Source organism: Merops nubicus, unplaced genomic scaffold, assembly GCF_000691845.1.
Source record: "Merops nubicus isolate BGI_N331 unplaced genomic scaffold, ASM69184v1 scaffold38324, whole genome shotgun sequence".
Lineage (NCBI taxonomy): Eukaryota > Metazoa > Chordata > Aves > Coraciiformes > Meropidae > Merops > Merops nubicus.
The window spans coordinates 1,031-17,988 of record NW_008602920.1 but is presented as its reverse complement, the minus strand read 5'-3'; the positions used below and the strand labels follow the sequence as shown (position 1 = coordinate 17,988).

Below are 16,958 nucleotides of genomic sequence, written 5' to 3'. Positions count from 1 at the left end.
CGGCGGCACGGGGGCCGCCCAGCCCAGCAGGGAAACTGGGGCAGCACCGGATTTGCGGAATCAGACCGATCTGGCTGTCCCCCCGGGCCCGGCGCCTGCCAATGACAGCACCTGATTTGGGCTGCGCCCGTGAAAGTTCCTACAGTGCAAATGTAGAGCAGCTTTGCTGCCGCCGGCCCCTTTCCCACAGGAAGGCAGCTCGGGCAACCTCCTCCCTGCATGGCTCCCATCGGCTGAGGCGCCCCAGGGCATCGCACCCTCCTGGCACAGGTCCCTCTGGAGCACAATGTGGGCCGAGACCTGGTCTCCAGCCCTGGCAGAGGGTGATGCTGGAACGGACTGGGCTTACCAATGGTGTGACTGGAAGGGACCGTTCCTCCAGCCACATAACATGCTGCTCCAGAGCACAGGGAGGTCACCTTGAACCAGAGCCATGTGTCCAATTGGACCGAAGAGGCTCCACTTCCTTCAAGGCCTCGTGCTAGCTGTCCCCTCCACAGCCAAGCTCCCTGCCCTCTGCTAATCCGGAAATCTTGAGAAATCCAGGACTGCTCCCTTCCAGTTTTCTTTTTTAAGAGCCTTAGAGACATAGCAAAAGCTAAGATGTCTCGAGATTTAAGAACCAGTAGAGCAATGGCCAAGAACTTGATGCTGTTCAGCTGAGGTTACTGTGGCTTGCTATACGATACCAGCTCTGGCTATAGGAGGAATCCTTGCTGTCCAAACTCAGCTCCTCAGTGACCTTTCAGCAAGCCCCAAGACCTTGTTAAAAAATCCCCATGCACTGGGGGCTAAGAGAAGCAGGGCAGCTCAGCGCCCTGGCCCAGCTCTGTGCACCAGACCTTGCTGGCTGGGGAGAGAGGAGGCCTGCGTGGAACATGCGTGAAAGGGAGGGGGCCAGGGGATGTTGGGTTTTGCTCAGAGCTGAAGAGCAACAAGGGGGTAGAGCAAATCTGCTCACTGGGCTGCTTCAGGGACGCTGGAGAGCTGAACCAGGACCCCAGCCTGAGTGGCAAGTTCAGGGCAGCACTTCAGTGCAGACGTTGACAGGACCTTTCTTCCAGCTGACAGAAGAGCATCCAGCAAAGGTATTAGAGAGGCAAAGGATGACACACGCTGACAGTGCAGCTGGAGAGGGCTATGAGGTTACCATCTCTCAGTGAAAGGCTGTTACCAACCCCTTTTGTATTTGCTTTAACATCAGTGAAAAGTGACAAAAGCCTTTTTTTGCTTTGTTTTCTCTACGTGACAACCAGGCTAGGAGCACACATATGGTCACCTCAGTGAAGGGCTGGATCCTGCAGAAGCCTCTCCACCCACATCAGATGCTGGATGGAGAGGCCTAAGCCACAGTCTCCTTCTTTGTATGTTCTCTAAGCCTTCACACTAGACCTCACAGGTTCTGTCTCCTAAATGCCCTCATAGAGACAGCTATGGGTAAGAAGGAATTAGCCCGGCCCAGCTATGCCCCATTAAAGGATGCTTTTTATTAAAATACAGAGTTGTGTCCTGGAAAGGTGACAATGATAGCTAGATTTCTAGAGTTGAGGAAAAAATTCCTCTGTGTGCATGCTGAGAGTTTTTCATCAATTAGAAGGCAGCAGGAGACCAGGGAACAGGCCAAATTTTTCCTTCACTTCACAGATCACCTGTAAGGAGCAAAGCCCACCAACACCAGCTGCTTCTCCCTCGAAAAGGGCAGAGGAATGCAATAAACGGCCAGAGCTACAGGTTGAAGGCAGAATCCCAGCCTGCTTCAGCCCCAGGGCACCTAGAAGTGCCAGCGCTGCATTTACCAGAACAGTCAGCACCTCTGATCAACTCAGAAAAAGCTTTTTGTAATATCTGAAGCAGCCTGTGAGGGTAACATATTTCCTATGGCTAGTGTGCGGGCAGGCAGCTCCCCCTCAGCACACGTAGCTCAGAAGTCTCCCACGACCACCAGCCGGCAGCCTGCTTGGGTCAGGTGACCATGCCAGGCTCTTGGGTGGCAGTTACCTTTCTGTTTATTCAAGTGGTACTTGAGCTCCCACTGGGTCAGGAGGATGTTAAAGTAACGGGGCTGCTCGAAGAAGCGCAGGTACCGCATGGAGAGGGGGGTGGGGAACACCCGCTCGAACTGCCCGCGCCGCGAGTGCTCGTCCTCCGTCTCCACCAGGACGCGGACATCGGCTGGGGTCAGGGTGTCCAAGACAGAGGAATAAAAATCCTGCAGACAAGAGCACCCCAGGGTCAGGAAGAAGTGAACTTCATTTCGTTGGTTCCCGTTCCCACCTCCCTGCTCCTCCAGCCCTCTCAGGGAGAGGTCTCCACATGTCTGAGATCTATCTTTGGGACACTGAACATGTGGAAAATGAAGAAATCTAGGCTCAGTGGTGACATCAACACTGCACAGAGCTGAGATCTCCAATTCTGCAGCTCCACCTCTCTTCTAGACACAGCCAGGTGGCAGACAAGGCAAGAGTCCCTGCTAACCTGTACAGGGGCAGCAGACAAAGGCTATGAGAGCTGCATTGAGACAGGAGAAACAGGCAGAGCTCAGCCCCTGGCTGGGGCCTGGTGGGCAACGTGCCACTCAGCACAAGCCTGTTTTCATGTAAAGATGAGACAGCACAGCAGTGGCCTAGGCAACTCAAATTTATTTCTGACTTGCTGTCTTGCAACCCACTGGAGCCCAAGTGCTCCCCATCATCTGGCTGTCCCCACACATGTCTAAAAGACATGTGGGACTGACTGGGACAGTGGCTTGGCAGGATGGTGCAAATATCAGAGGAACTTGTGTCATACCTGGTCAGGTATCTTCTGTGTCAAGTAATAGGCTGCCTTCATCTTTTCTGCTATGAAATGCTCAGATGCTGGCTTGGGCTTCTCCTTCAAAGCACTGCTCAGACTGAGGACACAAGAAGAGGCAGTAGAGCACTTAAGTGGAGAAGGCAAAGTTCTGTCATGGCAAAACTGCTCCCACAAACTTCTAAGAGAGCAGTGACACCCTCAGGAAGGTGCTGTGGGGGAGAGAATGCTTTCTTCAAGGATTTCACTAGTTCTGAGATGAGTGATGTACCCACAGCTTTGTGCATCAGCACAGGACTCAGGAAGGATACAGACAAGGGAACTGGGAGGGTTTTGCCAGCTCCTCGCTAAGGCGTTTCAGCATTCCTTCATCCAAAAGGTGAACATCTCACACCCACAGGGTGCAAGAGAGCCAGTGTCATACTGTGACCTGATTCACAGCACTTGATGCCTGATGGGATCTAACTGTAACCACAGGGCTGGGGGAATGAGTACTCACTACTGGTACTATGCAAGGAAGGAGAGAACTCTTAGATCAAATACACCCTCCTGCAACGCCCAAGAACTCTCAAGACTCAAATTCAGCACCAGCACCACATGCTAGGGGAAATCCTGGCCTTTTGTACCATCTGACCAGCAACCATCTAAACTATTCTAGGCACCCAACTGCCATTTGTGGATGCCAGAGTCTGGGAGATACTTGTCCAACACCTTTTAAGCCTTATATCAAGACAGCTAATTTGTTCTGCTGCTGCAAAAATAGTTATGTGAAGATCCAAACAGGGAGAGCAGAGCCTCGAGGCTGTGCCACATGGTTCTTGGGGAACCTAGAGATCTACTGGAATTACGCCCCTATGCAAAAACCCCTTCGTATCCTTTTCCCAGGGCAGGAGAAATGCTTAAGCAAGCTTGCCCCTGGATTCAGGAACTCTGGTAATGCATTATCTGAACCATGTTAAGGATCCATTTAATCCTCTGTGGGTCCCTCCGAGGCCACCTGCCCTTCAGCACCTCTGCTGCAAGCCGCAAACGAGCGTGTGATCAAAGCGCCGCAGATGAGCTGGCGGGTGCTCCCCGGCTGGAACAGGACCACGCTCCAAGGTTCTCCCTTCATGGAAGGCACAGGGCAAGCAGAGGGCAAGAGTCCCATCTTTTGGCGTGCCCATACATCACCACGTGCTGGTGCTCATCCCAGCAAGCTGCTCCTTCAGTGACATATAGCCAGCGGTCGCTCTGCTGCGGGGGACAGGACTGGTTTCCCCCTGTCACGATCAGGTTTGAAACCAGTATAAGCCCAAGCTGTGGTGCAACACAGAAGGAGCAGGGGCCTGGGTAGACATGTGCCCAGGAGTTAGCTTTATGCAAGAAACAGTCACGTTAGCTGCAAGCTAAGACTGTACACACCCCTACCCACAGGTCTACAGCCTCTGACACCTGCAGTCCTGCCTAAAGAACAGATCACTCCAGCCTCTGTAAAAGAACAGGTGCTTTTCTTGCTTGAGGCAGCAGCATGTCAGCCCTGGGGTGGAGGGTAAGCAGACCCAGCCCCAACACTCGGAGCCAGCCAGCCCTCTGGGCAAACAGAGAGGCAGCACGGGTCAGCACCGTGCCAGTTCTGGCAGGGGGAAGGAGGAGAAAGCACAAGTCAACTAACTGCAGAGCAAGCACAAATTAACACTGGTCTTGCTTCCAGCTATTCAGAGAGGGCATAAATCCATCTGCCCTGAGGAGACCGCAAGAACCAGATAGCCAGGCAACAATGCAAACCCCTCAGACCCGTAGCTGAAGGACCAGCAAACACAGGCTCTCAACAGCATAGAAACCAGCGTTTGCTGGGCAGCAACAAGGCCCCAGATGAAATCCCCCAAGAGAAAAGTCTGCCTCTCTGGCAGATAAGGGGCTGACCTGCATGTAGAGCCACTTGTCTGTGGCCTTGAGGCCACACTGTCCGTGCTGGGCAGAACAAAGCCGGCGAGGTTGAGGAGGTCCCGGATCATCTGGCCCTTGATGCTCACATCCAGCGGGGAGTTGGAGTGGAGGCTGTGGGGAGGACACATCACAGCAGTCTGAGTGCTAGAACAGAGGTGCTCAGCCCCACGGCCCCAAGGTCACTCCTTGGGTTAACACTGACCAAGACTGTCCCTCACCTCAACAGACAGCCACAAGACACAGAGAAAAATCCTGATGGCAGCTCTTTGAATGGGGGCTCCCCACTAGAAATGCCTCGTTTCCCCACTTCCTCCCAGATTTGCCAGAAACCTGCAAATCCATCACCAGAGCCCCACATGGGACCAAGGCTCTGTGTGCAGCTCCAGCCCAGCTGCTCTGGCAGGCAGGAGAGGCTCAGGTACGGCACAGCTCCCGAGCCAGCCTGTGCAGCCGACACCACGCAGCCGGCTGCCACCAGCAAGCAAGGAGCACTGCTTGAGTCAGTGGAGCTGCTGCTCACTTCTGCCCACACACCGAAGAAATCTCTGCCATCACCCATTCCCTACATGACACGTCCCTCCTTGGCCTTCCTTTTTTAACGTAATCTTCCCTGGCTCTAGCTGGAGCATGCTCAGCAAAGCTTTGAGCTGCAGATGGATGTTGCTTTCACAGACAGGGAGGACTTCGATTCCTGCAGTCTGGAGAGGGAGGCTTCAAAGCACAGTCTTCCAGCACAGGGTGCAGGGGATGTCATGGGCCAAATTCACTTTGTAGTAAAAGAAAGGCTGTTCCTGCTCCACTGTGGCTCAGAATCTGCTTTACCTTGGGGAAATGTTGACCTCTAAGATCCAGGGCTTGAGGTGTTCATCCAGCATAATATCAAACCCAAATAGCTCATGGCAACAATACGGGCGCCGCACATACGTCTTCACCAGGCTGTTCACGTAGGGCTCCGATCTGCAAGCCAAGGAAAAAAAGGCTTGTTTCCCACAGTCGGAGAGCAGAGCTCTGGCTGCTCACAGCACACACTGCTGGTTCTGAGAGCCTGTGCAGCCACGTGCTGCAGGAGAGGCTGGGCTGCGACACCAACGCAGGCCTGTGTGCTGCTGCTGTGCTGCATATGGATCCAGTGCTGCATCCCGAGCAGCCCTGCTCTGTTGGGCAGGATCCACCTCTGAACATGAGACCCATCCTGCACCAGTGGACTTTTCTTCACAGTCACCCTGGCTAAGCAGAGGGGTGGGCAGGAAGCCAGGCAGTGTTGAGTACCCCACAGCCCCCCAGCACTGCCAGCCGGCGCAGGAAATGTGAGGTCTCTTTACCTATTGCAGCTACTGCAGCATGAGCTTAAGTAGCACGGTGAAAGGAAGGAGCCCCAGAGAAATACTGAAGCCAACAGTATGGCAGCATTTAGATGAAGAGCAAAAGGACCAGGCTGAGAGGGGACTGGAGAGCTAGAGGGGCCAGGGTGCACTGCACAGCCAGGCACAGAGCAAGGGGTGCCAGGACTCACGCAATGATGGTTTTGATAACGATGTCCTTAATCTTCTCCCAGATGGCCTCGCTATTAACTCCCTTCTGTGTCAGGTAACTCCAGAGAGCTTTGAGTGCCCTGGGAGAGAGAAAGCAAAGGAGATAGCTCTGTAGCCCCTTGCAGCCCAGCCCCTAGCAGAAGGGAGCCTTGACAAAGCTCTTCTCTGTCACAGCCATTCTTCCGCCATCTTCAAACCTCTCAGCTCCTAGTTGCTGCCTTCTCCAGCTTGGCCCCTGGTCTTGTAGGCCCAAGATAGTAGGAACATAAATCTTGACTTGTCCCAGGAGTGGAGTAATAGGTCCCAAATTAGCACATGAGCAAGGTAAATCAGGCACAGATCTTCTTTTCTGTCCTACTCTGTGTCCTCAGCAAACCTCCCCTTCCTGCAGGCCTTCTCCCCACAGTACTGCAAAGCAGCTCAGCGGGAATCCAGCAAGACCCCCCTAAATATTTTAGTTTGAGTCCCTTCACTGAGGTTTCAGGGATGGAGAAAAAATTTTCAAAAATGTGGAGAACAAGATGGTAGGGGGACCATCTCTGCTTTTACAGGAGTTTCACACACCACACTGAGTACTGCAAGCTACCCTGACACTAAGCCAAGGATGCTCAGATGTTGCTCAAGTGAGACCATGTGGCTAATGGCCAGGAACTCAAAGGTCACGCTTCCTGCGTACGCGACGGAGTGGATTACAGCCACTCGCATCTCCAACGCGGGAGCAGCCAGCTTCGACTTGCATGGCAGTGCTGAAAACCCACAAAATCCCATCCTCTGGGGACTTCAGCTGCTGGGGACAGCAGATCCTTCTCAAAGTCCCAGTGGAGGAACAGACCACTGCAGAGCAGGCCCAGGTCCAAGAAAATAATCTTACCACAACAAACCACTTGCTACAGCTACCTTTGAAGTGAAGTAGCCCTGCCCAGGCCCACAGATTGAGAACTCTATCCTGCACTATTTTTAAAAAAGTTTAAATACCACTGTGGAATCAAAGACAAGTGCCCAGCTCCTTGGTTTAGTCCACCCAGGGAGAGCAGGGGACAGGAACTACTGCAAGACTGCAGCCCTCCTCTCAACTGCCTAGAAATGCCACCACTGTTCCTATTCACATTGAGTAGCACATAAATTACCAGTTGTGCACCAGGTCTATCTCCTTCTCTGCCTCCACAGAGAAGTCAAGAGTGACATGGGCAGAATCATAGAATCATTAAGGTTGGAGAAGACCCCTAAGATATCAAATCCAACCATCAATCTCCCATCTAGCCAATTTAAGCATCACGATTACCCATTCAAGTTCTACCAGAAAAAAAATCAGATTCTGCTTTAACCACACCTCATTGTCCCCACAGTAGGGCAAGGGTATCAGCGAGCACAGAGGAGAACAGTGTTGGAAGCAGAGAACAGCACAGACACAGGCAGGATGAACAGCAACCACAGCCCAAGCAGCAGTGGACAGGATAAGTCACAAGCCAGGGAGACTATCCAGATTCCACTGACACTAACCCACGCTAAAATCACTCTGCACCTCCAGTTTCCCAAAGTAGAGAGGATGACACAGGAAGCACCTTCAAGTTTTGGGTAGGAATACTGAAAAAAAGCTGAATAGAAAGAGCTGCCCTGTGTCCTAAAAGCAACACCTACCATTTGTGTCCCTGACAAGCAGTCTCATCTGAGTTGGACTTGTATTCTGTGTTCTTTTTGTTCACACTGTAGTTGGTCAAGTGCATGAACTTGTTACTGAGGCTCTTCATCGAGGAGGAGTACCTGGAGAAGCCAAGAAACACAAGCAGTCTGAGCTTGAACTGGTTGCCCCCAGGCCTCTGGGGCAGGCAGAAACCCTGTTCTCATCTCAGACCATTCTCAGCCACCCACCAGCCCTGCTGGCTCAACCTCTTTGTCCCCACAGGCCCAGAGCTGATGGGACAAAATATCAGACACAGAGCAGGCTGCCTTGGAACAGTGGGATGCAATTCCATCCGCACAGCATGTCCTTAAGGAAAGACCAGAGCATCGGTGAGCAAAAGCACTGGCAGAACTGCAGCAGCTCCAGGCAACACAGTCAGAACTGGAAGAAACATCTCAGTGCCACAGCCCCGCAGGCCTCAGCGCTGGGCCAGCCCCAGCACGGCCCTCCAGCACAACCTACTTGCAGCTAGCAAAGCGAACCAATCCATCCTTGAACAGGTAGACCCTGAGGGGATCGTAGCAAGTGACATAAACGTAGATCCTCAGGTCGAACTTCTTCCCTCCAATGAGGTAGGGCTTGTGCAGGTATCTGCAGAGGAAAGCAAGCACCAGGAGAAGGTTATGACTTTTGTGTGCAGAAGCACCTCTAGCTCCCACCTCAGAAGGCTTGGCAAATCCACAGATCAATGCAGAAGCCCTTTTGCACAGCATTTCCAAGGCAAACGCATCACAGCCAAAGCGAGAGAGAAAAAAAGCTCTCCCGTGCACAGGGAGACCCTGCAGTACATGAGCAGTACGTCTTTCTGCTCAGCCCCATTTTGAAGAGATTCTCCTCAGCTCTAAGGCAAGGTAGCTTTTCACACCCACAAGACTGATCACAATATTCAGGAACATCAAAGACATGCAGTGGGCCACAGATGGTTCAGTTCAGTGAACAGAAATAGTTGGAAATTTTCATCCAAACAATTTGATTATTCACCAAAAAAGTTCATGATTTTCCACAGAAAAACTCATCACTTTGCACAGGAAGCGGACAGAGAGAACAGACAAACCAACACAGCAGTTCCCTGCCTGCCAAACACCAGACAGTCTTCCTGCCCTCGCAATAACCTTCCCTGAAATCAGCTTAAAAACAAGATGAGCTGTTCCTTTTTTTCTGCAGAAAGGAAAAGAGATTCTGAAAATCCTGTCATTTCTAGAAAACCTTTTGTCCAACATACATACACACAGAGGCTCTTACTGACTCATTCTAACACAGATAAGAACAAATCTTTGAAAATTACCACCTCTTCTCTGGGACTTCTCACTATGCTTGTGGGCACTGGATAAAGTTTTTCTGCCTCCAAAGATGCCAAACCCCAGAGTAAAAAGCAGTGGGAGCACATCACAGCAGAGCTGAAGCTGATCTCCTGCCAGGCCAAAGCTCCAAAAGGCCTATGGAGCCAGTCTGTACCTGAGACCTTAAAAATCCACGCAGAGACAGCAGCATTCTGGTAAGCCCAGACACAGCTGACACAGCCAGACTTCCAGCAGCAGCACTACATCCAGACAGTCGAGAAGTCTCCAGATGCACACCAGCTGCTTCTGCTCTGCCCAAGCTGTGTGTCAGCCTTGCTTTCCTTTACCCACCTCTGTACCAGCAGCGGCCTCCTTCTGGGGAGCTGGCTCCATTTGTGGATGACCTGGATACCAATGCCTCTTGCTGATGCTGGCTGCAAAACACAAACAAGAAAAGATTAGATCTTCTCCCTGTGGCTGCAACGGGGCAGAGGATTGAGCTCTGTTTTGCACTTACTGGTTTCACAATCCATTTCTGGCGGCTAGCTCCTTCCTCCCACGCTTTCTTGAGTAATTTGATGTCCTGGGGCAGGATGAAGGACTGGGGAAAGAAGTTAAACTCCTTCTTCCCACAGCGAGCCTGCATCTTCAACAGGTTACGCCACAGACGGTCCTTTCTCCCAATTTGAAACGAACCAGGGAAGTGGTTTAGCTGGAAAGCAATCCAGATACTGTGAAATCTCCCCACTTCCCCATCGGGCTTATCCCTTGCAACTCCCTGGCCAGAGGATACATCCTTTATGAACATAGCACAGGGTAATGCTCTTTGCACCCCTCCCAGGATTGCACCAAGACAGGACCAACTGCTCCTGAAGCTTTGCAGGGACAAACACCCACACAGTGACTCACATTAGCTACAAAGCCAGTAGCTGGCCACCTCTTCCCTTCTGATGTCTGAGCAGCTGTAGGACACTAACCCTCAGCCTCTGAGCTTCCTCTGGCAGTATCCTCCACCCCTGTGGTTTCTCACATATTCCTAAGCTGTATGCCAGAGTCCTGTCCATCAAACACAAGCTCTGGGGACAGGAAGACCCTGTAGCAGGACAGGAACATGGATGGAGCCTGCTAGCTCCCAAACCTGGATGCTACCTCTGGAGTGAGCAGCTCAGAGCATCACAGCCCTCCAGAACAAATATGTAAGTGTGATGTACACCAAACCTCTGGTCCCTCGCTTGTTCCCCAGGCTATGGGCCACTCCTGACCCAAGCTAAGCACATCCCCTCTGGCTGTGCCAGCAGGGAGGGCACTGGCCCTACTGCTCAGTTCTGCTTTAAGCAACAACAGCTGAATTTAGACAAGCTCACAAGTGAACGTGGCTTGGCTACAGCCTCAGTCTGTGCAAGAGCCACCCTCACAGCAGGGATGCTCACCCAGTTGCACCTATCTCTTGGGTTCACCGGCCAGCACAGGAATGCCAGCTGCCGTGCTCTGGAAGGGACACTGCAGGGACAGCCAGCACAGAAAATACCTGGACTTGAACAGAGCGCACCCAAACTGCTCCAAACACACTCTCCATGCACATGAAGGAGGTCAGCCCAAAACACCTCCTACCTTCTGGTGCTCCCTGATGGTTCTGAAGCTGGAGGATTTCATGTGGTGGCCCCAGCAACCCAGCCAGTCATTGCTTTCTGAAGAAAAAAACAGGAAAGTCCATGACCAAGTACCCTGCCACCCACAATGCCCTCCCAACTCACCAGCATCCCCATCACCTGGGGCTAGAAGTGTGTCAGCGATGCTGCACAACAATGCCGCAAAGCACTTACGCTGGCTACAGTAAAGCTGCCAAGCCAAGGGCTGCAAGTGGGATTCAGTTAACCAGGTTGGTCACATCCTCACACATATGATTGTTGCAGGGATCTGGGCAGACACAGGGTCAAAGGAATGGCTTTAACTCCTCAGCACCCCGACTTCCCTGCTTTACAGCAGGTGAATGAAGCAGCTGGTTAATCAGCACAGCACTGCAGAGGGCTATGTAGGACTGCAAGACTTCCTAGGGCTTGCTCTGCCCTGCACGTCCCATCATAGCCTCAAAACAGTCTGCGCAGAGGCCTCCTGATATGTGTAGGAGCCCCATAAGTACTGCTGGGAGATCACACTCCAAGTATGGGCCATAGCTGTAAAGGTTCAGTGTTTGCCCTGCCCCAGCCCTCCTACACATCTCTTCTGTGACAAGGTCCCAACCCTGAGAACTTGGAGGCTATGGTCAGAGAGGATGACTTCTTCCTCAGAAGAAGGGAGTGGGGAGGGAGAGGGCTCTCTCTCCATGGGGAGAAGGGACAGCGGTGCTGAGGTAAGAAGGTGCCACTCCTTAGAGTGGCAGCACCATCTAGGGGCACAGCTCAAACAAACCAGAACACAGCTCTGCCACCTCATGCTGCCTCAGCTCCTGACAACCCAGGAGTAAGTCCTTGTGGTCCCTGCCAGGGACAAGTCAAGAGGGAGACAGGGCTCTGCCAGGACCCACAGAGCTCAGATACTGCAGGTCAGACAGGCAGAAACAGGAACCCAGCATCCTACACTGCATCGCTCCTGCTCTGCTCATCCTGCAGTGCTGAGTCTGTATTGCTCCTGCTCTGCTCCTCACTGGCCCATGGGCTGGAGATGAGGGAGGACATGACATGTTGGGTGCTGCCAGCCTCCCACAACTTACTCTTGCTGACTCTGAAGTGGGACCTGCCGACAGTTTGCTTCACTATGTTGGGAGTGACTGTGCACATTTTCCACCGCAGCAGCTTCCTCTGCTCCCAGGGCAGCTTTTCCACTAGGAAGGCAAGAAGATCAGGACCGAAGGAAAACAAACACAAGACCTGGATTTTGTACAGCTGCACCTAAGGAAATTCTTATGGTTTGCTGCACAGGCACGAGGCCTGCAGAAGAGAGTATGTAGCCTCCTTCACAGGACTAGCATGGAGCAGAAGACTCCATGGCATGGGGAGATCCAGGATGCTGGAACATTTGGTGGCAGCCTGACTCATGCTCCAGGCTGTGGGAGCAGCCACTGTTTCACTCCAGCCCTCTGGATTTCACAGTGGTGCCAAGTCTCCCCACAGGAAGGGTGAGGGGAAGCCTCTGTGCTCTGCAATGCTGCTTGCTATTAACAGGCTGGCTACCCTCACCCTGCATGGCAACAGATCCCTGCCCACCTCTCTCTTCCCGAGTACTGAAGTAGATGGTTGGAGGCACATTAGGGAACAAACTGCAGACAAGAGCTGGTTTGAGCACTTTCTCCTGAACATCAGTGGGCTGGGCCAGGCACTCAATGCAGTTCCTAGGAGAGATGAATTGGTAGAAGGTTGGTTAAAAGTGAAAAGTAGCACAGGAAGGAAGGGGGAAGGCAGAAAAAGCCTTGATCCTGGTATCAGGAATTTTCAGCAGTGTGATGTAGTGCAATCAGTGGGTGCCAAGGTCAGTGACCCAGTCTGCAGCGATGAGGCACATGCCACATGCTGTAATTCCTGTGGGTTTTGTGTTTTGCTGGGGCAAGGGGTGGAGTTTGTTACATGACAAACCCTATAACCTAGTCGCCAAGAATCAGGGGTGGAGTTTGTAATGTACATATCATTCAGCTGTTGTAAACCTCTTGGTTTTGGTATGTTGCAGACACAGACAGGGCTGGAGTTTTACCAACTGTACATACACCTTCTTACCACTGCAATCCTCAACGCCTGCGAGGAAGGACAGAATCCATAATGTATCTGTTAAGGTTGTCAGCATGCTAAAAGTCGAGTTTTAGCGAACACATATTCAAACGTATGCCACTGCAGCCACACCAGAGAAATCCACTAAGGAACAAAGAGCAGCAAAAGTAAAGGAACTGCCACACATTGGCCTCAATCTCCCAGGCCACCCCTCACCTCACTGAAGGGACTGAGTGTAGCCTCCAGTGAGGAGGCTGGAGACCAGGACGAGGGAAGAAGAGGTGTTTTCCTGAGTTGTTGTATATATATTTTTTTTCAATACCAGAATTGGTAGTTAAATGTTTGTTAATCAGTAATACATTATATTGATTAACATTCCCTGGCACAAAACTGGTTTTGCCTGCAACAGACTGAAGGCAGGAGACAGCTGCAAAGGCTTCAAGGCCAGCCCAGTGCACAGCCTGCAGAGGGAAGGGGCCAACATCCCTCCCTCCCTGCTGCAGGAGGCGCTTGGCCCAGGTGCTGCTTCCCTCCTTCTGCCCCCAGAGGCCAAGCCAGCCATGCCCTGCCATAAACAGCCGCTGGTCCCATTTATGTCACCTCTGCAGAACTTTCACACCCAGAGTGCTGCAGTGCCCTGAGGTTCAACAGTTGCTGTAGGAAGCCTTCCTCATCTCCCAGGTGAATTATGGCATGACAGAAAGCAGCAAGCTGTCAGGCAGACAGCAAAGCCCGAGGCAGCCCTGGTGCAAGGGGCAGCACAGATGCAAGGACAAACCCCGCTGCTAGATGGGCAAGAGCAGGTCCCACAAAGGTCTGCCAGGAGGCAGGGCTCATATGACCACAGGCTGACCAATCCTTCACAGAGAAACCTCCTTCCAAAGGCTAAAGAAAAACTCAGGCTCTAGGACTTGTTTCCAGGGTGCAGTGCTGAGACACAGGAGTCCAAGGAGCTTTTGCAATCTCAGGCCCAGGACACCTCCACTCTGCTTCATCTGCAAGGCAACAATGCTGCAAGAGCACAACTAAATCCAGTAAACCTACTCCAGCAACTGGCAGTGGCATCAAGACCCCCATTTTGCTGCGGTGGATCCACCCTGAGCAATTTGCAGGCTGCTGTCTGGAGCAAGACATGTAGCTTTGGTCTGCAGAGTAGCCAGCTCATTTTGGTTGGGAAGCCTGTTGCTACCTTCACTCCATTCCCCCATATATTACAGCTCTCCTCTGCAGCCAAGGAGGGCAAAGATGGAGAGATTTGGACAAAGATACCAAGTTCAATGCACTATTTACAGCTACTGACCTGGACGTAAGGGCCACAGAGCCACTGGATGACACTCCAGCAACAGAGGATGCATCTGAGTCACCTGCAGGAAGGGACAGACTGTGGTTTGACCTCCATGGAGCGTGAATGCACACAGAGTTAGAAAAGGAAGAGAGAAAATAAATGCTGCAGGGGACAGACCCTTCCCAACTGTTCTGAATCCTTGCATCCTGCGTTTTGCCCACTAATTGGTGGCATAAAAGGCAGGGAAGGGGCTGGAGCTGACAGCCCTGCACAGACAGATGGGTCAGTTTTGGAGCAGGTCAGTGGTGAAGCCTAGCCTGCTCCCCAGAGCAATCCATGCAGTTCTTTTTTGCTGCTACATCACTTTTGCGTTCAGCATAATCTCTAGGTCATCCTGAAATGACAGGCTGAATATAAGACAGGAGGGCAGCTGTGCTCACCCTCAGCTCCCAGACAGTGCCCGCACTCCCCACCTCGAGTCACAGAGCACAGCCCCCCAAAGGAACCCGCACTCACTGTCCTCATCCTCCTCCTCACTGCAGCTCTCATCCAGGCCATCAAGAAGTTCTTCCTCTGCTTCATCCTGGGGATGGCTTGGCTCCAGTAGTGCCTGCTCAGCAGTGATGCTGGGACAAAGGATATCACATCAGAAGGACTGGCATATGCTTTTTGGGGCCAAAACACTCAGAAGTCCACAAGGCAGCATGAGATAACATGGACAAGCGAGTGACAGCACTGCCCTCCCTGCTGCTGATGTACAAGCACTCATCCCAAGCTGGCAAGGTGGAGAGGCCCCAGTGCACCCTAAAAGGAACATTTTCCAGAGCAGGTAGAAAGAAAGAGGCACAAGGACACTTTCCCAGCCAGAGAGCAGGAGCTCCATGTCCTCATGCCCTCCCTGTCCTACCTCAGCTCTGCATTCTTTTAGGAACCCATGCTGCTGCCCAGGAAAGCCTTGCTGGACCTGCCTCAACAGCAGGTTTCACTCAACATACGTGCAGAGTCTGCCACAGCAGGCAGGGCCCCATGACTGTGTGGGGAATGAGCTAGAAATGCCACACAGCAACTCCACGCTGTGGCTGAAGGAGAAGGTGGAAGGGCTCTGAGCCACCCCAAGTGGCTGGGGGTAGCAGGAAGGCTCCCCTTGTGCCAGCATGCCACAGATGGGTTTGCTGAGGGACACAGCCCATGGTTATTCCTACGGCCACTCCCACAGCGCCCACAGTGCGTCCTCTCCCAACACGCACAGATGCAACAGCCACCCCATCCTGCCACGGCCTCCATCCTCCTCCTGGCTCCACTTACTCGAGCTTTCCTGGGAGCACAGCCTGGGCCCCTTTCTCCAGCTGGAGAGCGGACATCCGAGTTGTCACTTCTGAGACGGCAGCGAGGTGCTTCGCGTGGACGGCGGCGTCACCGGCGCCCACGCGGCTCGAGCTGCCGTTAAGGTGACGATGACCCAGCTCCGGGTTCAGAGGAGCCCTGGTTCCTCTCGGGGTGAGCTGTGCCACGACGTGCTGCCCCCGCCTGCTGTGCCGCTCCGACAGGCTGCCCACATTCGTGAGGCTGGAGCTTTCGGCGCCACGTGCAGAGCTGTCCAGCTGCTGCATGGCCTCTGCGAGGCCGAGCTCCGGCTCCTGCTCTCTCAGGCTGCGCACTCTCCCCTCAGCACCCTCTGGCGAGCACCCCTCCTTCCCGAGGATCACGCTGCTGGGCAACAGGGTCGGCAAGGGGACTGTGGCTCGCTCCAACACGAGGTCGCTGCTTTTCGCTGCTCTGGAGCCATCTCCATTGTCCCCAGAGTGGGACCACGAGGCAGGGGAGAATCTGTGGGTGTTTTTCTTGATCTCCAGTGACTGCAGCGAAGGCACTTTAGCACTGCATGGCTGTAGGAAGGGGCTGTTATTGAGCACCGGTCTGTAGGGGCTGGAAGCCTGCCGACCAGAGCTGAGGGCAGAGCCTTTGACCCCAGCCCCAGAGTGCTCCTCCACCAGCGCAGGCAGCAGGCAGGGCTCCATCAGCAAGGCAGATATCTCTCTTCCTGTGGCAGAGCCAGTGTCCAGAGGGCTTTGGAAAGGAAACCCGCAGGGCCTGGCTCGGAGGCAGGAGCCTGGGTAGCGCAGAGCACTCCTGCTCAGGCCCAGGCAGGGCCGGGCCAAGGGCAGGCTCGGAAGGTCGTCCTCACTGGGGTGCGTGTGGCATAGTGACGGCGGGCACAAGAAGCAGGGCTGCTGCAGAGGGATCCCTGAGGGCAGCAGGCTGCAATCCTGGAAAGCACTCACGTATTTCTTCTCTAAATTCCAGATGGGTTTTGCCTGCTGCTGAGTGAGGTGCCAGGCCCGGCGCAGCAGAGCTCTCCCTGCTGGAAGGGTGCCTGGCTCAAGCCTGATGCTCTTCTCCTGTTTGGGGCCCAGATTAGCGTGTTGTGGTCCCGCAGAGGCCATGTAGAGCCACAACATGAGGCACGAGTGAGTCAGTCATCTACAGCAGCATCTTGGCTGGCCTGAAACAAGATGACAGCATGAAAGGCACTGCAAAGCACCCGGCCCAGTATCCCAGGAGGAGAGGAGGGCAAGCTGCTTCCCCAGCACGATGACAAATCACATCTCCATCCGATGAGCTCACCCAGAGTCTCCTGGGACCAAGTCAAAGGAAATGCTGGCATCTCACAAGAAACCAGAGGATGAGAAGGACAACTTAGAGGGGGCCCTGGGAAGAGTGCCGTCCGCAGGAGAGCTTGTACCCTGCAAATATGCAGGGGTG

General features: G+C 53.3%; 1 protein-coding gene across 1 annotated transcript; it reads right to left on the bottom strand.

The window, feature by feature from the left end:
- Positions 1-1,998: 1,998 nt before the first annotated feature.
- TTLL4 (tubulin tyrosine ligase-like family, member 4) lies at positions 1,999-16,639 on the bottom strand (the record flags this gene model as incomplete). Its single annotated transcript, XM_008938504.1, has 15 exons — positions 15,501-16,639; positions 14,712-14,821; positions 14,211-14,274; positions 12,416-12,540; positions 11,923-12,033; positions 10,824-10,900; positions 9,730-9,924; positions 9,564-9,646; positions 8,395-8,523; positions 7,890-8,012; positions 6,233-6,331; positions 5,542-5,676; positions 4,696-4,830; positions 2,788-2,890; positions 1,999-2,209 (listed from the first exon to the last, which is right to left on the bottom strand). Coding segments are annotated over exons 1-15 (2,839 nt in total), but the record flags the coding sequence as incomplete, so codon positions are not given.
- Between the last annotated feature and the right edge of the window lie 319 nt (positions 16,640-16,958).